Below are 18,763 nucleotides of genomic sequence, written 5' to 3'. Positions count from 1 at the left end.
CCGTTTATATGCTGGATTACGTTTATTGATTTGCGTATGTTGAACCAACCTTGCATCCCAGCGATGAAGCCCACTTGATCATGGTGGATAAGCTTTTTGATGTGCTGCTGGATTCAGTTTGCCAGTATTTTATTGAGGATATTTGCATTGATGTTCATCAGGGATATTGGTCTAAAATTCTCTTTTTTTATTGTGTCTCTGCCAGGCTTTGGTATCAGGATGATGTTGGCCTCATAAAATGAGTTAGGGAGGATTCCCTCTTTTTCTATTGATTGGAAGAGTTTCAGAAGGAATGGTACCAGCTCCTCCTTGTACCTCTGGTAGAATTCGGCTGTGAATCCATCTAGTCCTGGACTTTTTTTGGTTGGTAGGCTATTAATTATTGCCTCAATTTCAGAGCCTACTATTGGTCTATTCAGGGATTCAACTTCTTCCTGGTTTAGTCTTGGGAGAGTGTAAGTGTCCAGGAAATTATCCATTTATTCTAGGTTTTCTAGTTTATTTGCGTAGAGGTGTTTGTAGTATTCTCTAATGGTAGTTTGTATTTCTGTGGGGTCAGTGGTGATATCCTCTTTATCATTTTTTATTGCATCTATTTGATTCTTCTTTCTTTTCTTCTGTATTAGTCTTGCTAGTGGTCTATCAATTTTGTTGATCTTTTCAAAAAACCAGCTCCTGGATTCATTGATTTTTTGGAGGGTTTTTATGTCTCTTATCTCCTTCAGTTCTGCTCTGATCTTAGTTATTTCTTGCCTTCTGCTAGCTTTTGAATGTTCTTTGAATGTTCATTCAGGAGCAGGTTATTCAGTTTCCATGTAGTTGAGCAGTTTTGATTGATTTTCTTAGTCCTGAGTTCTAGTTTGATTGCACTGTGGTCTGAGAGACTTTGTTATAATTTCTGTTCTTTTCCATTTGCTGAGGAGTGCTTTACTTCCAACTATGTGGTCAGTTTTGGAATAAGTGCAATGTGGTGCTGAGAAGAATGTATATTCTGTTGATTAGGGGTGGAGAGTTCTGTAGATGTCTTATTAGTCTGCTTGGTGCAGAGCTGAGTTCAATTCCTGGATACCCTTTTTAACTTTCTGTCTCATTGATCTGTCTGATGTTGACAGTGGGGTGTTAAAGCCTCCCATTATTATTGTATGGGAGTCTAAGTGTCTTTGTAAGTCTCTAAGGACTTGCTTTATGAATCTGGGTGCTCCTGTATTGGGCGCATATATATTTAGGATAGTTAGCTCTTCCTGTTGAATTGATCCCTTTACCATTATGTAATGGCCTTGTCTCTTTTGATCTTTGATGGTTTAAAGTCTGTTTTATCAGAGACTAGAATTGCAACCCCTGCTTTTTTTTTGTTCTCCATTTGCTTGGTAGATCTTCCTCCATCCCTTTATTTTGAGCCTATGTGTGTCTCTGCATGTGAGATGGGTCCCTGAATACAGCAGACTGATGGGTCTTGACTCTTTATCCAGTTTGCCAGTCTGTGTCTTTTAATTGGACCATTTAGTCCATTTACATTTAAGGTTAATATTGTTATATGTGAACTTGATCCTGTCATTGTGATATTAGCTGGTTAGTTTGCTCGTTAGTTAAAGCAGTTTCTTCCTAGCCTCGATGGTCTTTACATTTTGGCATGTTTTTGCAATGGCTGGTACCGATTGTTGCTTTCCATGTTTAGTGCTTCCTTCAGGATCTCTTGTAGGGCAGGCCTGGTGGTGACAAAGTCTCTAAGCATTTGCTTGTCTGTAAAGGATTTTATTTCTTCTTCACTGATGAAACTTAGTTTGGTTGGATATGAAATTCTGGGTTGAAAATTCTTTTCTTTAAGAATGTTGAATATTGGCCCCCACTCTCTTCTGGCTTATAGAGTTTCTGCCAAGAGATCTGCTGTTAGTCTGATGGGCTTCCCTTTGTGGATAACCCGACCTTTCTCTCTGACTGCCCTTAACATTTTTTCCTTCATTTCAACTTTGGTGAATCTGACAATTATGTGTCTTGGAGTTGCTCTTCTTGAGGAGTATCTTTGTGGCATTCTTTGTATTTCCTAAATTTGAATGTTGGCCTGCCTCACTAGGTTGGGGAAGTTCTCCTGGATGATATCCTGAAGAGTGTTTTCCAACTTGGTTCCATTTTCCTCCTCACTTTCAGGCACACCAATCAGACGTAGATTTGGTCTTTTCACATAATCCCATATTTCTTGGAGGCTTTATTCATTTCTTTTTCCTTTTTTTCTCTAGACTTCTCTTCTCACTTCATTTCATTCATTTGATCTTTAATCATTGATACTCTTTCTTCCAGTTGATCGAGTTGGTTACTGAAGCTTGTGCATTTGTCATGTATTTCTCGTGTCATGGTTTTTATGTTGTCGGGTTGTTTATGACCTTCTCTGCATTGATTATTCTAGTTATTCATTCATCCATTCTTTTTTCAAGATTTTTAGTTTCTTTGCGCTGGGTACGTAGTTCCTCCTTTAGCCCTGAGAAGTTTGATGGACTGAAGCCTTCTTCTCTCAACTCGTCAAAGTCATTCTCCATCCAGCTTTGATCCATTGCTGGTGATGAGCTGCGTTCCTTTGGAGAGGGAGATGCACTCTGATTTTTTGAATTTCCAGCTTTTCTGCCCTGCTTTTTCCCCATCTTTGTGGTTTTATCTGCCTTTTGTCTTTGATGCTGGTGACATACTGATGGGGTTTTGGCGTGGGTGTCCTTTCTGTTTGTTAGTTTTCCTTCTAACAGTCAGGACCCTCAGCTGTAGGTCTGTTGGAGATTGCTTGAGGTCCACTGCAGACACTGTTTGCCTGGGTATCAGCAGCAGAGGCTGCAGAAGATAGAATATTGCTGAACAGCGAGTGCTGCTGTCTGATTCACGCTCTGGAAGCTTCGTCTCAGGGGTGTACCCCGCCGTGTGAGGTGAGAGGTGCGAGGTGTCAGTCTGCACCTAGTGGGAGATGTCTCCCAGTTAGGCTACTCAGTGGTCAGCGACCCACTTGAGCGGGCAGCCTGTCCATTCTCAGATCTCAGCCTCCGTGCTGGGAGATCCACTGCTCTCTTCAAAGCTGTCAGACAGGAGTATTTACCTCTGCCAAGGTTTCTGCTGCTTTTTGTTTAGCTATTCCCTGTCCCCAGAGGAGGAGTCTACAGAAGTTCCTGGGTGGCATGCATGGGGTTGGCAATAACATCAATAGTGGTAGACCAACCCTCTGGCTCCTAGGCAGCATCCATAGAGTACTAGTGGTGGCAGTAGCAAGCTGGGTGGCTCCATCCTTAGTCCCTTAGGAGGATTATGTGGACGCTGCTGATGCTGGTGGTGGTGGGCAGGGTGGGTCAATCTCCAAGTCCATGGATGATGTATGCAGGTGCCAGCAGGCTGAGCAGACTCACCTTCAGGAACCTGGTAGGAGGGGGTAGAAGCTGATCACAGTCAGAGTGAGTTGATCCCCAGGCCCCAACAATGCACAGAAGCACTGCTGGGCATGACACCAGATGGGTCAAGCCTGTCATCAGCCTCCAAATGGTGGGCACAAGGCTGTGGTGGTCAGGGCTGCTCAATCCCCAGGCCCCCAGTCAATGTCTGTTGGTACCAGCAGGGTGGGTGGTCCTGTCCTCAGGTCCAGTGAGGTTTTGCATGGGTTTCTGTGGCAGGGGCAGGGCAGCTCATGAGAGTTTTTTTTTTTTTTTTTTTCTTTTTTTTCATTATGCAATGCCATTCCCATAAAAATAAAGGTCTTTAAAAATTGCTGTTGTTGGTTTTTTTTGCTATTGCTATTAATATATTCAGACTGAGAATCAGTAGTTTAGGCCACTTGCTGTCACTTCTTTTTTTTTTTTTTGAGACAGTGTCTCTCTGTTGCCCAGGTTGTAGTGTAGTGGCTCAATCATAGCTCACTACAGACTTGACTTCCTGGGTACAAGTGACCCTCTCACCTCAGCCTCCTGAGTATATGGAATGACAGGCATGCACCACCATATCCAGATAATTTTTTTTTATTTGTGCAGGTGAGGTATCACTATGTTTCCCAGACTGGTCTTGAACTCCTGGGCTCAAGCAATCCTCCTGCCTTGGCTTCCCAAAGTGTTGGCATTACGGATGTGAGCTAGGTCTTCTTTTTAAAATAATATCTCTTTACAGTATCGTGTATTATAAATCTAGTTGTTGTCTTTCATCTAGATAGCAGTTAGCCTCCTAAAACTCTGACTTGCATCCTTCAACTCTCTTGAGTAAAATAAGCATTTAGTACCTCCTACCTCCCACATATAAGTTTTAAAATTCTTACCAGAGGAGATGCATGCATATACAAGTCAACAGCCTTATTGATCCCAGAGTCTTATGAGAAGACATAGCATGCACAGGAAAACTTCTAATACAGAAGAGCACCTGGTATTAAGTGAAGTTATCATGCCAGGTAAGCAACTGGCGTATGAACTCATTTAATTCCCACAATAGCATGAGGAGGCCAATGTACTATTCATATCTCTATTTTACAGATGAGGAAAGCACAGAGAGGTTAAGCAACATGGGCAAGCTACTTAATAGGAAGGGGCAGAGCTTTTTCCCAAAGCTTTGTATGCTTTGGGAGAAATGGGTCCAAAAATACAATTATGAAGGCTATTGATACATATTTGGAAATTATTTTAGAGAAAGATATGGCTCTTCTTGCATTCCTAAAAGATTCTAATGTTCAGATGGGAAATGAGTGTATAGCCTAGTCAGCAAATATGTACTGGTGGCTGTTTTCTGGAGGTTTTTGTTATATGAGTGGTAAATATACTGGAAGGTACTGCCAAGAAGCTGCTTCTCCGAGATCTTTGTACAGAGACTAATGTCATGATGAGCATGTAGTTCTGGGATCTAGACCTGCATTGCTTTGCATATTTAGTAGTGGACTGGATTAGTACAGCTTTGCTGGTGTGGGCTCTACTTTACTTCTAGAGCCAGTGGAATTTTATCAACTTAAGCATTTTACCTGCACTAGCATTCCATTCTTTACCTAATTTACTTGTGTAGCAAACCTGTTGAGCATTAAAGTGTCAGTTGTGGATTCTTTGGCAGAAGTAAAACCAGTTTATGTTTCAGTAAAACTAACACCGAAAGCTCTTTCTATTCCTATCCTTTGAGAGTTTGATCCACAATTTCCTTGTTATTGCTCCTTCATAAAACACTGAGTAGAAAGGAGGCTTCTTAGGACAGAGGGGACTTGTTCCTTTTTTATTTTTTAACAAAAAAGAACCTCTGAGAATCCTGTCCCCTACGATGTGGTCAAAACTAAGTCATGCTGTGGTGTGCCCATATCCATAAACTTGTGTATCTCCATACCTAACAGCGCTGCTGGGCTCAAGGGAAAAGAATACTGTTTGCGGAATGAATCCATTGTCACGTAGACAACCTCAAGCAGGGAAGGAAGCTTGTGCTTCCATAAGGCTTAGCAAAGTCTTCTCATATGAGAGCTAGCAAAGAATTTGAAGATCCAAAATATCAGGGTCCATTTTGAAAGCTGGGGCAATAGTGGAGGGGATGTCGAAAGTCCTAGTGTATAAAAGGTGGGTTACCTGAGGTACAGTCCAAAGTCCATGAGTAAACAGAGGCTAGGGGCAGAGGAAAGAAGACACCTGAGGGAGCCCCTGTTTTCCTTATTTGGTTCAGGCCAGAGAGTGGGTATTTGTCTATAGCTACCCCACCCTTACTACCCTCCCCACAACACTCCCCCACCTCTCACCAAAAAAGAAAAAAAAAAAAAAAAAGGAAGAACAGAAACTTTTGAACCCATGTGGGGATTTCACAATCATGTCTTTTTTTCTTAATAATGTTCTGCTTTGACATAATAACAAATCTGTTTGTGTTTGCAAAGGATTAGCTATGGACCCTGCTTCTGGAGCAAAACTCAAGCAAGGATTTAGTAAATCTTCTAAAAAAGATTAACTCCTAGAAGCCAGGTAAGAAAAAAAAAAAAATCACCTCTACTCCAGGTGTTCCTGGTCAGTTAATGACCTTTAAGAGAATGGATGCATAGTAGGCAAACTGAAGAGACGTTTAGACAAACTCCAAACTGGGTTAACAAAATGTATGCTCTTGAAACTGACTCTTCTGTTAAACATACAGTCCAAAGAGGATATTCAGTTTTCAATTTATGACTTAATAGGAAAGGGGAATGATCCTTCACTTTTGACCGGAAAGGTTATTGCCTTGTCCCTTTTTCTAAGTACTTACTCTCAAAAAGAATAGTTCCCTGAGAGTGTGAATTGTTTGTAAAACAATTAAAAGTCTAAAGAGGCCTATGTTATTTACCATTCTCAATGTGGAAACAATGACGTTCTAAAGTAAATGCCTCTTCTTTCTGCTTTCAGACTGGCTCCCTGAAACCCATCAGCCTGGATGGCTGTGTACCCCGGAATGCCACCTAAGGGGAGGGAACGGTAGATGTGACGTCGGTTTATATACCCTCGATTATTCTTGAAGCATCACTTAGAACAAGTAAAACTAGCTTCAAATTTTTATTTACTCCCTTTGAATTTTTCAAAACAAAAGCATGAAACACATCAACCTGTATAATGCATGATTCAAATTCACTTGATGTTTTTTAATTGGACATTTGATGGGTTTTTAAAGACAATGTTGCTTTGATATTAGAACCTTTTTAGTAGACTAGTAATTGGAGTACTAACATTATTTACTTACTAGGAAAATCTTTCTTTAACTAGCTTCATTTTATGTACTAGCTGTGAAATCTCAGTTTTGATATTGGCATCTAGTAAGTATTAAATTATAGCTATTATACTTATTTTAAATGTTTATGTATATACTGTGTAGAAGTGTCTTACATATACCAGTCACACAGACCATATTTGGTGGGAAACACTGAAGTGGAGGAGAAAAGATGACCAAAATCTTCCATCCTGTGGGAAGAATGTTCTCAGTGGCCTCAAGGCATTTATTTATCATGGCCAAATCAGAAGCTATCTATTCATTTCGTTAGCATTGATTTATACAGAGCTCTGTTGGGAGGTGACTCTCTCTTCTCTTTACAGTGGTTTTTTTTTTTTTGAGACAGGATCTCAGTCTGTCACCCAGGCTGCAGTTGTGTGATCTTGGCTCAAGCAGTACCTTCCACCTCAGCCTCCTGGGCAGCTGGGACCACAGACTTGCACCACCACAACCGGCTAATTTTTTCTATTTTTTGTAGACATGGGGTTTCGCTATTGGCCAAGCGAGCCTTGGATTCTTGAGCTCAAGCCATCTGCCTGCCTTGGCCTCCCAAAGTGCTCGGATTACTGGCATGAGCCACTGTGCCCGGCCTCTTTGCAATCTTAAGGGTCAATAGACCTCTTTTTGTAGAGTCAGTTGTACTTATACTTTCAAATCCAAGAACTTTTTCTTAACCTCATAAAATTTTAATTAGGACAATTAAACCGTTTCTTTCTGTCCAAATGTAAGTAGGAGAATCCCAGCCTACCCCGGCTTGTAATGCAGAATATCTGAAATTCTTATGCTCTGTATTGTGGGGACCAAACTCCAAATGTTATGTTCTGTGTTCAGGAAAATCAAGTATGTGTTGTGGAACTGACAGGAGACAGTAGTAAGCCATGTAAAAGTATCTGTGGAAGCTTCTATAAATGGAAGTCAGGAGGTTTTAGCTGAGATGAGCTACTCCTTTTTCCCCTTTTGCTCTGGGAGATTGCTTTGCCTCTGAGAACAAAGAGGGAATATGGGAACTGACTTAAACATCCCCAAGCAGTGGACTCCTACTAATGGAATAACTTACATCACTTTGTCTCATTTCCTCCCCGCGGGTTTCATTGTAGTTTAAAGACCCAGGTCTGTCTGGCAGGTGGGTCTCACAGATTAAGCTTCCTTCTCAGTTCCAACCCTGGGTAGCGGTTTGCCCCTTAAGTGGTCATCAGCATCATTGTTAAGGACTGTGAGTGGGTCAGGTTTTTCTCACATTTGACCAATAGGCTTCTTGGATAGACAGATGAATTCGTCTTCCCTTTCTCTACCTACCCCCACCCCATTTAGTGGTAAAATAAACAGAAATAGGCCTGTCAGATTTAAGGGGCATAATACTTTGAGGAAATCCCAATAAGAAATAAGTAAATTTCTAATTTGGCTAGAAATTAATGGTAAACACCATTGTAAAAGTGGATCATGGTAGCCCAGGTTAGACTAAACTCTGGTAGATAGTATTCTGATCTATACATTAGAAATAAATTATGTCACATTATAGACTGATTTAAAATATTGTATAGTATTTTTAGAAATAAGATCTTAGCACTGTGAATTTAACAGAAGCATATAAGCTTCTATCTTAAGTCATAATTATTTTACTCAATAAAAGTGAAGTTTCTAATAGATGCTCAGTAGAGCTCCAAACAGTAGTTTCTGTGGGGGAAGTAATGACCAGGAGGGAGCAGGAGGGGGCAGGAGGGGGCAGGAGGGGGCAGGAGGGGCCATGAGGGAGCCAGGTGGAGCCAGAAGTGTTTTCTGTCTTGATCTGAGTGTATGTAGTTCATGTTGACACAGGTGGAGCGGTATGAAAAATTAATCAAGCCAAATTGCAAGATTTGAAAAGTTTATTATATGTAAGATATATGTTTATGGAAAAGAAAGCCTCTAAAAACATAAGCCAATGGAGCTTTAAAAAAGGTTAGGTTTTACATCTTTAAAACTCATTAATAAGATACCAAATTCAAGAGATTATAGTTACATTGTAAAACATAATCCTCTTTGAATAAAAGCTAATAATGACAAACTGATGAATTACAAATGCACTTATTTATTGGTGATTAAAAACAATACTTAAGAACTTAAGCAGCTTGAGTAGTAGTTTAAGCTAGACAGAGCGAAGAAAATTCTTGTTTAATATATATATTTTTAATTCCAGTAATATTTTCTTAAATTCCTGTTAAAAATATAATCATCAATATTATAGTCAGCAAAATGCCTTTGACTGACGCCTGGATTATTTTACCACTTAACCTGGTTACACAGTGATTTTTTTTTTCTGTCAGATGTAGCTGACAACCAGTTTAGTCTTTAAGATAAATGAAGTGATAACTCACATTGCAGCATCTTGTGGAAAATATTCAAACTACGTTTAAAATGCTTCTGTAAAATGGAGAACTCTATTGCTCCACAAGAAATTGTATATGTAAAACTACAGGTTGGCTATGGTAATAGTAACTAAACTACATCCAACCCTGAAGGTAGAAAAATCCCTGAAAAGAAATACACAGCCTAGTCATAATATATCATATAAAGGTTATTTTCTTATTTTTAAAATTCTCCCAATTTGGAGAGATCCAAACCTTTCCATAGTTCCCTTACTAGGCAGTGCCACATAAAGTTATTTAGTTAACATTATGATCATGGCTTACGATTAAATTCCATACAACAAACACTTATATATAGCAGCCGTCATTTTGGATGGTTATGACAATATTTGCAGTTTGATTACAGAACACGCGTTCATTAAATTTGGTACAAAGCATGAACACTCAGGACAGATTGGCACAATACATGCAGTTTGAGAATTCTCTTATTTCAAGCCAGTCATCACTGAATAAGCCATAGTCTCAGTTCCGTTTTCCAAATCTTTCTCATATTGTAACTGATATTTAAAATGCTTCTTAAAACATCTTCCAGAATATGAAAAATACACTTTAAAAATCATTTATCTGAATGCATGATGGAAATGAGGCAGGATGGCAGAACCAGTGCCAGCTGAGAACACATGAGGGATGGGGGGCAGGGGGAGCTGGCCCAGGCTCACAGTGCCCATGGCAAGTGGGGGTTCTTGCTGCTGCTGCCCCAGACAGCTTAACCTGTGGGGCAGAGATTCCCCAGGCCCCAGGGCAAGAGTGCTATTCCCAAAGGTATTTTGGGTAGCAGGAGGAGGCAGCTGCCAGAAGCCCAACAGGGGGGACAGGTCCAGAGAGGCAGGTATTGTTAGGTTCACAGCATCTGCAGGCAGCTCCTTGGGCAGGTTTACTTTACCAGCATTTCCCTTAGCCAGATCAAAACCTGGGATGAGCTTTTGAGGTGACTGAGGCTCTTGCAGAGGCAAGTCCTCAAACAAACTGATATTGCAAAAACCTTTAGTATCTGCTTTGAGAGGCAGGCTTGCAAGTGGGGAGTATGAGGTAGAAGTGGTGTACTTGTGACTGGGAAGGGGTGGCGGGGGAGAGCTAGGGGATACCGAGGGGTGGAGGGAGGCCAGGGACTCTGGCAGCGGCTGCATAGGCTGGGCGGCTTGTTCTGGGGGACTGAGGGTGAGGCTATGGACCTCAGCTGGCAAGCTACTTGCAAGCCCGTTCTGGGCAGAAGCTCCTAAAGGGAAAGGAGGCAAGGCAGCAGCCTTCAGTTGGAATGAAGGCGAGATGGTGTGGAAGGTGCTCAGAAGGTCTCCGGTCTGCAAGCTCTCTTTCATCAGCTCCTGTGAGTGGGTCTTCTTGGTATGCCGGGTAAGGTGATCCTTGCGCCCAAATCTCTGGGCACAGAACTGGCACAGGAAGTCCTTGCATCCTGTGTGGACCACCAGGTGGCGTCGCACATCCTTCCGGGTGTAGAAGCATCTTTCACAGTGGTCGCACTGGTGCTTCTTTTCCTTGGTTCCGCTAGGGGGCTTCTCTTCCGCATGGGCTTTGAGGTGGTCCAGAAGCACCTCGGTGCTCCCTAGCTCCAGGGCACAGACCCCACAGGTGAGGTCCCCACTGCTGGCCGCATGGAGGGCCAGGTGCCTCTTATAGCCCAGCATGGTGTTGTACTTCTTCCCACACTCCTCACACCCAAAGGCCATTTTGTTGGGGTCGTGGGTCTGGAGGTGGTTTTTCAGGTGGTCTTTCCGGTTGAACGTCTTCTCACAGTGAGCACACTGGTGAGATTTCTGGGGAGAATGGGTAGCCATATGCCTAGGAGCAGAAGGAGAAATTTCACAATACAGAGTTGTTTTAAAGAGCTGAAGAAAGGTGTAGAAACAATATTATATCAAAATGTTAATAGTTTTCTCTGGGTCTTGGTATAATTTTCAAAATTCTTTCTTATATTTTCCAAATATATAAACTTTTGTAATTAAAAGAGCAAGCAATACTAAAGCCATAATACATTTTTCACACCTATAAAAAACATTTTATGAGACAGGATTTCAGTCTTTTGCCCAGGCTAGAGTGCATTGGTCCCATCATGGCTCACTGCAGCCTCAACCTCCTGGGCTCAAGCAGTCTTCCCACCTTAGCCTCTCAAATAGCTGGAACTACAGGCACACACCACTAGGCCTGGCCAGTTTTTTAAATTTTTCATTTCTTATTTTTTTTGTAGAGACAAGGTCTCACTATGCCCATGCTGGTCTCAAACTCCTGGACTCAAGTGATCCTCCCGCCTTGGCCTCCCAAAGTGTTGGGATTACAGACAAGAATCACCCTGCCTGGCCAGAATATTCTTTAAGAGAACATGTTTTTTTAAATGTTCTCTTAAAGATGTATACAGATTTCTAAACAAAGTATGCAAGTATTTAAAAATATGTGACCATGAAAAATCTTTTTCAGGAAGGGGTTAAAGGGGTCTTTTGTACTCTGGAAATTCAAGTGACTCAATTTGCCTGCTACCCAGAACCACATAAAGCCCCAGTTTTAGGTTATCGCTCCTAGTTCCTATGTTTCTGTTGTTTGAGACAGAAAGTTCAGGCCATGGACAGGTAACTCTTAGGAGACTCTTAAAAAGTCCATCCTTAACCTCAGAAAAGTGTCTAATAGGACTGTGAACATCAGCCCGCTGCCTGTGCTTTCAGCCTCAGCCTCTGCCCACCGTGAGATCTCACCACTGTCTTGATTTCCTTCATTCAAAGCTTGCCTATCAGCTCTTATCTCTGATGCTGCTGCCTGTCTCCATTACTTCAAATTTTCCCTCTAAGACACCTTCAACTGACTTCTTAAAGGTCACTGGTAATTTAATTGGCAAAATTGAAAAAGACTTTCTGCTTTAAATATGAAGCTGCTACTCCTAATAAGAGTTGTAAGTCTGTCTTCAACAATGGCTCAGGGACAAGCCATAGTCCATCTAGTCAATTTGGAATTTCAAAATAGCTATTTTATATTTGTGAAGAAGAAATTGTTATGGAAAGCCATCACAATTCCATCTCTTTCACAGTTCCACTGAATTGCTAACATCTAAACTCAACATTGGCTTTTAAAAGCTCAGTGGATAAGGAAACCCTGAGTTTGTCATCCTTAAATTTAAAAGGGTTCATTTTAATAACTAAAACGCAGAGCACTATATATGTTAGCATCTCCTATAAGACAATCCTTCATTACAACTTGTAGCTTCATATCCCTCAGGGCAGTTACCTCCTTTACGGGTTTTGTCATGAGAGGCTAAAGTTTGTCCTAACTGACAATTTAAGTGCAGTTGTACCCTGTGAGCTTTCACATTAGATACAAAAGAATTTCTAGTAACTCATTCCATAAAAGAGATAGGATCTCTTTAAGACAGTATGTTTAAGTCAAAAGTGTACTGAATTACACCTTTCAGCCAACATCTGCCCTATACTGTTTATTCCTGCTCCTCTTGTGGAGCCAGGATTGGTGAGGGGTCTACAACAGCAGCTGTTGAGTGGAGGCCCCCACCTAGAGGCCGACTGGAAGCCAGTTCAAAAAATATAAAGCTAATCTCAATCAAACTGTCATTTTCTTAAAAATAAAGTACAACCTCATACTTCCCTCCTTCCATTAAAAATAAAAAATAAAAAAGCCTGCTGTGTGCATCCCTTCCCTTCCCTCCAGGACACCACGGCTGGTTTGCACATAAATGATAACATGGTGGGTATTGTAAGGCAGGGACAGGAACCAACACGATGGGCATCTGAGAAATCAGATTGTGCTCGTGTCTCCACGTTCTAGGTCTATCTAAATAAATGCACAGGTTGGAGAAAGGGTTTTTAGAGCATGTTAGAGGGCAAATAGCCATGTTGTTCTACAAGATATCTATATGTATACATATATCGCAGGCATAAATATGAAGTGGGGCTGGCTTACACACTTGGTATTTAAACTTTTTTTTTTTTTTGGCCCAGTACTGGTGACCCACAGCTCTTGGGTCAGTTTGTACCTCTTTCTTTTCTTTCATTATAGAGGATTTTCATCTGATTTGATTTCATTTATCACCCATGGGTAGATCAATACCAGGTTAATGACTGCACCTGGTTATTTCCTACCCACTCTTTCCTGTCCTACACCTGTACTACCTGTAAGTGGGGTGCAAGCTGACACCCCAGTAGTACTTGAGCAAGACCACTGCCTTCCAAACTTCACTAGCTCCCACACTTCTGAATTGCTTGACTCTTTCCCTTGCCTGGCATCTACTTCTTTCCCTTTTAATTTATCCCTTACTTACTTATGCAACAATCCTGATCTAGAACATTCTCATCCTATAGCTGAAATTACTTCAACGACTTGTTTCTTTCCCTCAGTTTTTCATCTTACCTTATAACCCGTGAAAACAGCTTTAGTATGTCCTAGAGTCAGTACCCAATGCCACCATCTTTGGGTATCATCTGGATCATATCCATGATCTTAGAATTATTTAGAGGTTGATTGCTCACATTAGGACTTCCAACCTTGCCAAATCATCTGTTCTTGCCTGTTGCTGCCTCTAACTGGTTTCATTATTTGCTGCACTGGGACCCGCATTATGTTTTCTGGTTAATCAAGTCAGTTATTTTTTCCTTCAACCTCTGTTGCCCCATCATTTTTTTGTTTGTTTGTTTTTTGAGATGGAGTCTCGCCCTGTCATCAGGCCGGAAAGTGCAGTGGCTCGATGTCAGCTCACTGCAACCTCCGCCTCCCAGGTTTAAGTGGTCCTCCTGCCTCAGCCTCCCGAGTAGTCGGGACTACAGGCGTGCACCACCACGCCCAGCTAATTTTTTATATTTTTAGTAGAGACAGGGTTTCACCATGTTGACCAGGATGGTCTCTATCTGTTGACTTCATGATCCACCCACCTTGGTCTCCCAAAGTGCTGGGATTACAGGTATCATCCTTTTTTTAAAAGCAAAACCGAAAGCATCCTGACATCTCACACTCTTCCAGTCCTTTATTATATCACTGCTTCAGGCAAGAGAGGCAAGACATGCTGGGGGCTGAGGTAGGGAAGGTGGTTCTTACATAAAGTACACTGACAGTTTCCCTTTTTGCCTCTCTTTATGCCCTTAACTGAACAAGCCAGTTTCCTTGCTCAGAACAACTACCTTCTAAACATGACTTAAGACTTCTTTTTCAGTGCAGTTTACCAGAGTAAATTATTTCTTGGAACATGCAGGGTACTGATTCTACCTGTCATACCCAAATACACGTATACTCAAGTCCTGCTGTCCACCCTGTGGACCACGTGTGTATGAAAAGTCAGCCTTCAGTATACACAGGTTTCACACCCTGCAAATACTGTACTTTCAATCTGCATTTGGTTGAAAAATATTTGTGTATAAGTGGACCCGCACAGCTCAAACTTACGTTGTTCAAGGGTCAACTGTAATCCTAATAGTTCTACCCCACTAATTCTTCTTTTCTAAACATTAATCTCTTATATGTGTCTCAGTCTTTATCCACAGTTTTAGTGTCCTCACTGTGACTCAGCTATAGCCAGCGCTGCTCTCATGTTTGGATAAGGACCCTTACCCTACGCACACGCAAGAAGCTTCATGCAAAACAGGGAGCCTCTGCAACAAAATCATGCACATGATCGGCACTCAGTACTTCTGCTCGTGACAGCTAGAGGGGGGCCCATGTACAGAAGACATTTGAATTTTAAAATACGTAAGCATTTGCAGGCTAATTTTTAAAACCAACTTATTACATTACATTATGTATAACAATGGTATTCTTAAGGGCCAGGAGCATAATTTCCATCTTTTCAATTCTTTCAAGTGCCTTCCTCCAGGGTCACTCCAAGATTTCATAATGTGGTCTATGGTAGTACCAGTCAGATGGAAAGTCTCACTTGCTAAAGCCTGGCTGTCTCCAGGCGTTTGTATGTGAACAGTCAAAGTTGAAACTTCAAAGTTTATTTCATGAAATTAAGGGCAAATGGTGCATTTTCCTTAACCAAGTATCAAAAGCAGCGCATGTGAGTGGGCGTGGTATGTGTGTGGCTCTGAGTGCACAGACACAACACACACCATGCTCATTACCAGTTCCGGTACTGTGCAGCACAGCCACTGCATGTACACGGAGTCTTTCCTGTGATATTAAAAAGATCCTCTGGGGCAGAAACTACATCAAATGTGTTCATATCCCTCATGGAAGTAGGTACCTAACAGGCATTCAATAAATAACTTAGATTAAATGTAATTTTTTTTAAAGACTCGTCTGCTAAAACAGTGCTTTTTATCCTTTGGTGTGTCATGGATGCCTTTAAAACTTTGATTAAATGCGCATGCTCTTCATCTGCATACCACCTGAACTCCACTTCCTAGGGTGGCTTTCCACCCAAGCTGAGAAACTGTGTTCTAAACACTTAAACTTGGAGATGTCTCCTCCTAGCCTCACTCTCAGGACCCGGACCAGCTCCCCACATTTCATCCCTGGACTCTGAGAGCAGGTTTCAAATCAGCCTACCTGCCACTTCTTCAAATTATTATCAGAGTCCTCTTTCTAGGATACTAAACAAATCATATTACGTCACTACTTACACACCTGAATGAGACAAACCCTCTCAGACAGAGGTAAGGCCTGCTATATGTGGTTTCCTTCCTGCCTGCACTATTAGCCTCATCTGCTCCTCCTCGGGTAGTACCCTCTGAACATGGGTGCTTTAAGGCCAAGACTTATGGCTTTCCCAGAACATCCTCTCTGCCTCCTCCTCTTTCATTGTGTCACAGCTTAAAGATTGTCCCCATCTGGGAAGCCTTCCCAGGTTTCATCAGGCAGTGAAGAACAACTTCTTCCACCTGTATAGCTCTGTCAAAGCAGTGAAGTTGCATTTTAATTGCGTTGTCCTATTTCTCCAGCCATGGGAAGAGGCCTGGTATATTGTAGGTGCATAAGAAATCTCTATTGAAGGAATGAACTGACGCTACATAACAAGACTGTCACATAAAACCACAGGAATCACTGGATGCAGCTTTAAAGAATCCCTCAAAGGCCAAAATGCATCCGTATCCTGTGTTCCTTTCACCTTGCATCGTGTGGTCTGAGGGCTAGAAAAGCCATTTAAACATACTTCTAAAAGTGCATACCTTTGCTAAAGCCTCTCACCTCATCAATTTATATCTGGAAACAAAGGCTTTGCCACAGTCAGGCTGCACGCACTTGTACGGCCGCTCCCTGGAGTGGGAATAATTGTGAATCGTGAACTTCTCCAGGGTGAGGAACGTCTTGCCACATAATTGGCAGGGGAACGTGGCCATGGGCTTTGCTTCTCACACCTTCCTTTTCAGATGTGCTGACCAAATGCTGTGCCATTTAAGCACAAACAGAAGGATGGTGCTGGGCACATCAGCAGAGTCCCTGCAGCTGAACTCCAGACCACGGGAAAGGCAGCATCGTGGGCCTGGTTCTACCCAGACACGGGCCTCTCAGCTGTCACTAGCTTTGCTTCCTGCTTTCACACATCCCAGTTTACATGCAGTCTCAAGCTGGGGGGAGAAAGTCTGAGGCACAGGTGCGATTCAGGAGCAGAAAGGTAATCTGCATCACTATAGCTGGGGCATGTCCTGGGTCCCCGGATTGGCTGTGGAGAGAAGAGGAACAGTTTTCTTGCATTAGCCATTTGAAAACAATGCTTTTCCTCCCTGACCGCTTCAGAATCAACTACCCACAATCACCACGTTCCTTTAAATGGTGCTCATGGAACATAATTCTCCCTGCGAGAGGGCCGTCTGCATATAAATCTACACATCTAGCTTCTCAGAGTGTGAGGAGTCAAGCACTGATGGCCAGTGGAGCACACTTTTCCTCTGATAAGGACAGTTCTTTCCACAGATCCAGTATTGTCTATTTCAGGTCAGTGTGAAGCTCAGTTGACCAAAGAAGAAAACAACAACAACAACAAAAACCTCCCTCAGTGTGTTCAAGTGTTTTTACTGGTCCATAAACAAACATCACCCATGCTTATTCAAACCATGGCCTCTTCCTCGTCACTCATTGTTGGCATAACATTAGTTGCTTATCACACCTGTTTAAACTTCCAGAGGATAAGAAATAATTTGTATATACCTAAGTTAATTTGTTTGTAAGATTACTCTGCAGAAGGGCTGATATAAACAGAATGTGCATAAAGCTAGTCTAGTCTGTCTATTTGCACTGATGTGGTGGCACAAAGCTGATAGCTCAGGAACCAGCTCAGGCCACATTCAGATTTGTAGGCACCATCCTCTAGTAAGTTCTACTAATCTCTTCCTCTTTTGTTTGTGGACCTTTCTTCATTCCCTGGCCCTACCCTCGAGGGCCCATCCAGCTACCTGCTGGTAGGCCACTTCCAGGAGGTGGGCCTACTGCCTCCTCAAACCCAACTTATCTCAAACCCAAATCATTATCACCCTTCTGACTCAGCCACAGTCACCAAAAACCATGTTCTCTTTCTACCAATTGGCCATCATTGGAGGAACCTAAAGTGTCTGAGGCTGCATCATGAACAATACTTCACTTACTAGGGTGGCTTTCCAGCCGAGCTGAGAAACTGTTTCAAAAACTTACACTTGGAGATGTCTTCTCCTAGCTGCACTCTCAGGACCTGGACTAGCCCCCTACATTTCATCCCTGGACTCTGACAGCAGGTTTCAAATTGGCCTCAACCTGCCACTACCTGCCAGGGTAAGGCCCTGGATCACTACCACCCTGTGCTATTCTAGAGAGAGATTCTCAGGTGGGTAAATGCTCACCTTTCAAGTGCCAATACTTAAAAAAAATAAGAGTACTGTATGCTTAGGTGAAGTACACTTAAGTAGCTTTTGTCCACAGGCCAGCATTTGCTGAACTTTGCCAGTAAGCAGAGCACTCATGGTAAGCTGACCAATTGCAGTGAGTCTTTAAAACCCTCCCTGCTCCTTGCAGTCATTTATTGCCATGTCTCTAGAGTTGCTCTTTATTGTTAAAAGTTAATTTTTACTTACCTTTTTGGTTACTTTCAGATCAGAAAGTATGAGTCTAACTAGATGAAACTTTATTGCAATAACAGTTTAAGCATGTTTAAATATAGTATTACGTAGTACACAGACATAATCAAACACATATTCCTTTTCTAACCAGCAAAAATTCCAGGAAACTTGTAGAGTTCCTCATCTTCTGTTGTAGATGTTTTCAGTGTCTGGACAGAGTTCACAGTGCCAAGCAAATGCCCCTCACCATCCTGCCCCACCCACTTGGAAACTTGAAAGCTGACTTAGGCACCTTTGGTCAGCACTAATCCAAACCAGGGGACACACAGGCATCCTCGGCCAGCACCTTGGCACCACGACTTCTTTCTGATGGCTTTGATTCTAGCAGCACGCACAACCTCTGCAATTATGTGTGACTTTAACTAATTACCTGTCCTGGCTCTGTCCAAACCCCTTTCCCCCAACCCCTGGTTCCCTTCCAGTATTCTAGTTCATGCCTAAGGCCCTACCTTGAGGAATCCTCAACAGACCTGGTTACAAACAAAATAACTCCTTCTAGGAATTCTATTCCGCCTGCCGAGTTTGCTCTGCTAGGTATCATGAGCTGTTCTACTTCTCATCCAGCCTAAGTTTGACCATAATACCGGCCCAGCTATAAAACACACTCATTCACTTGGAATTGCTCTGTGT

General features: G+C 42.2%; 2 protein-coding genes across 27 annotated transcripts in view; one reads left to right on the top strand and one right to left on the bottom strand.

Moving 5' to 3' along the window:
* ZC2HC1B (zinc finger C2HC-type containing 1B) overlaps positions 1–18,763 on the top strand; it is a 99,727-nt gene that overhangs the window by 66,966 nt on the left and 13,998 nt on the right. Inside the window, exons 7-8 of one of the 6 annotated variants that reach the window (XM_033235197.1) lie at positions 5,843–5,927; positions 6,339–6,543. The exons of 2 other annotated variants lie outside the window; for them this stretch is intronic. In XM_033235197.1, coding sequence (XP_033091088.1) covers positions 5,843–5,913 — 71 coding nt within the window. In that variant the 3' untranslated portion in view covers positions 5,914–5,927; positions 6,339–6,543. Of the gene's footprint in view, positions 1–5,842; positions 5,928–6,338; positions 6,544–18,763 lie in introns of those variants that run through there. 3 more of the 6 variants (XR_004442926.1, XR_004442925.1, XM_033235195.1) reach the window with 3 other exon arrangements.
* Positions 8,544–18,763, bottom strand: part of PLAGL1 (PLAG1 like zinc finger 1) — a 119,657-nt gene continuing 109,437 nt past the window's right edge. For 12 of the 21 annotated variants that reach the window (XM_033235180.1, XM_033235174.1, XM_033235181.1 and 9 more), the window contains 2 exons: positions 16,233–16,707; positions 8,544–10,898 (listed from right to left, as the gene is read on the bottom strand). In XM_033235180.1, the coding sequence (XP_033091071.1) occupies positions 9,662–10,898; positions 16,233–16,384 (1,389 nt within the window). In that variant the 5' untranslated portion in view covers positions 16,385–16,707 and the 3' untranslated portion in view covers positions 8,544–9,661. The remainder of the gene's footprint in view (positions 10,899–16,232; positions 16,708–18,763) is intronic. The other 9 variants (XM_033235194.1, XM_033235188.1, XM_033235189.1 and 6 more) reach the window with 1 other exon arrangement.

This window comes from Trachypithecus francoisi, unplaced genomic scaffold (genome assembly GCF_009764315.1).
Source record: "Trachypithecus francoisi isolate TF-2019V2 unplaced genomic scaffold, Tfra_2.0 Lachesis_group15, whole genome shotgun sequence".
Lineage (NCBI taxonomy): Eukaryota > Metazoa > Chordata > Mammalia > Primates > Cercopithecidae > Trachypithecus > Trachypithecus francoisi.
Note: the sequence above shows the minus strand (reverse complement) of the source record. Positions and strands in the feature narration are given on the sequence as shown.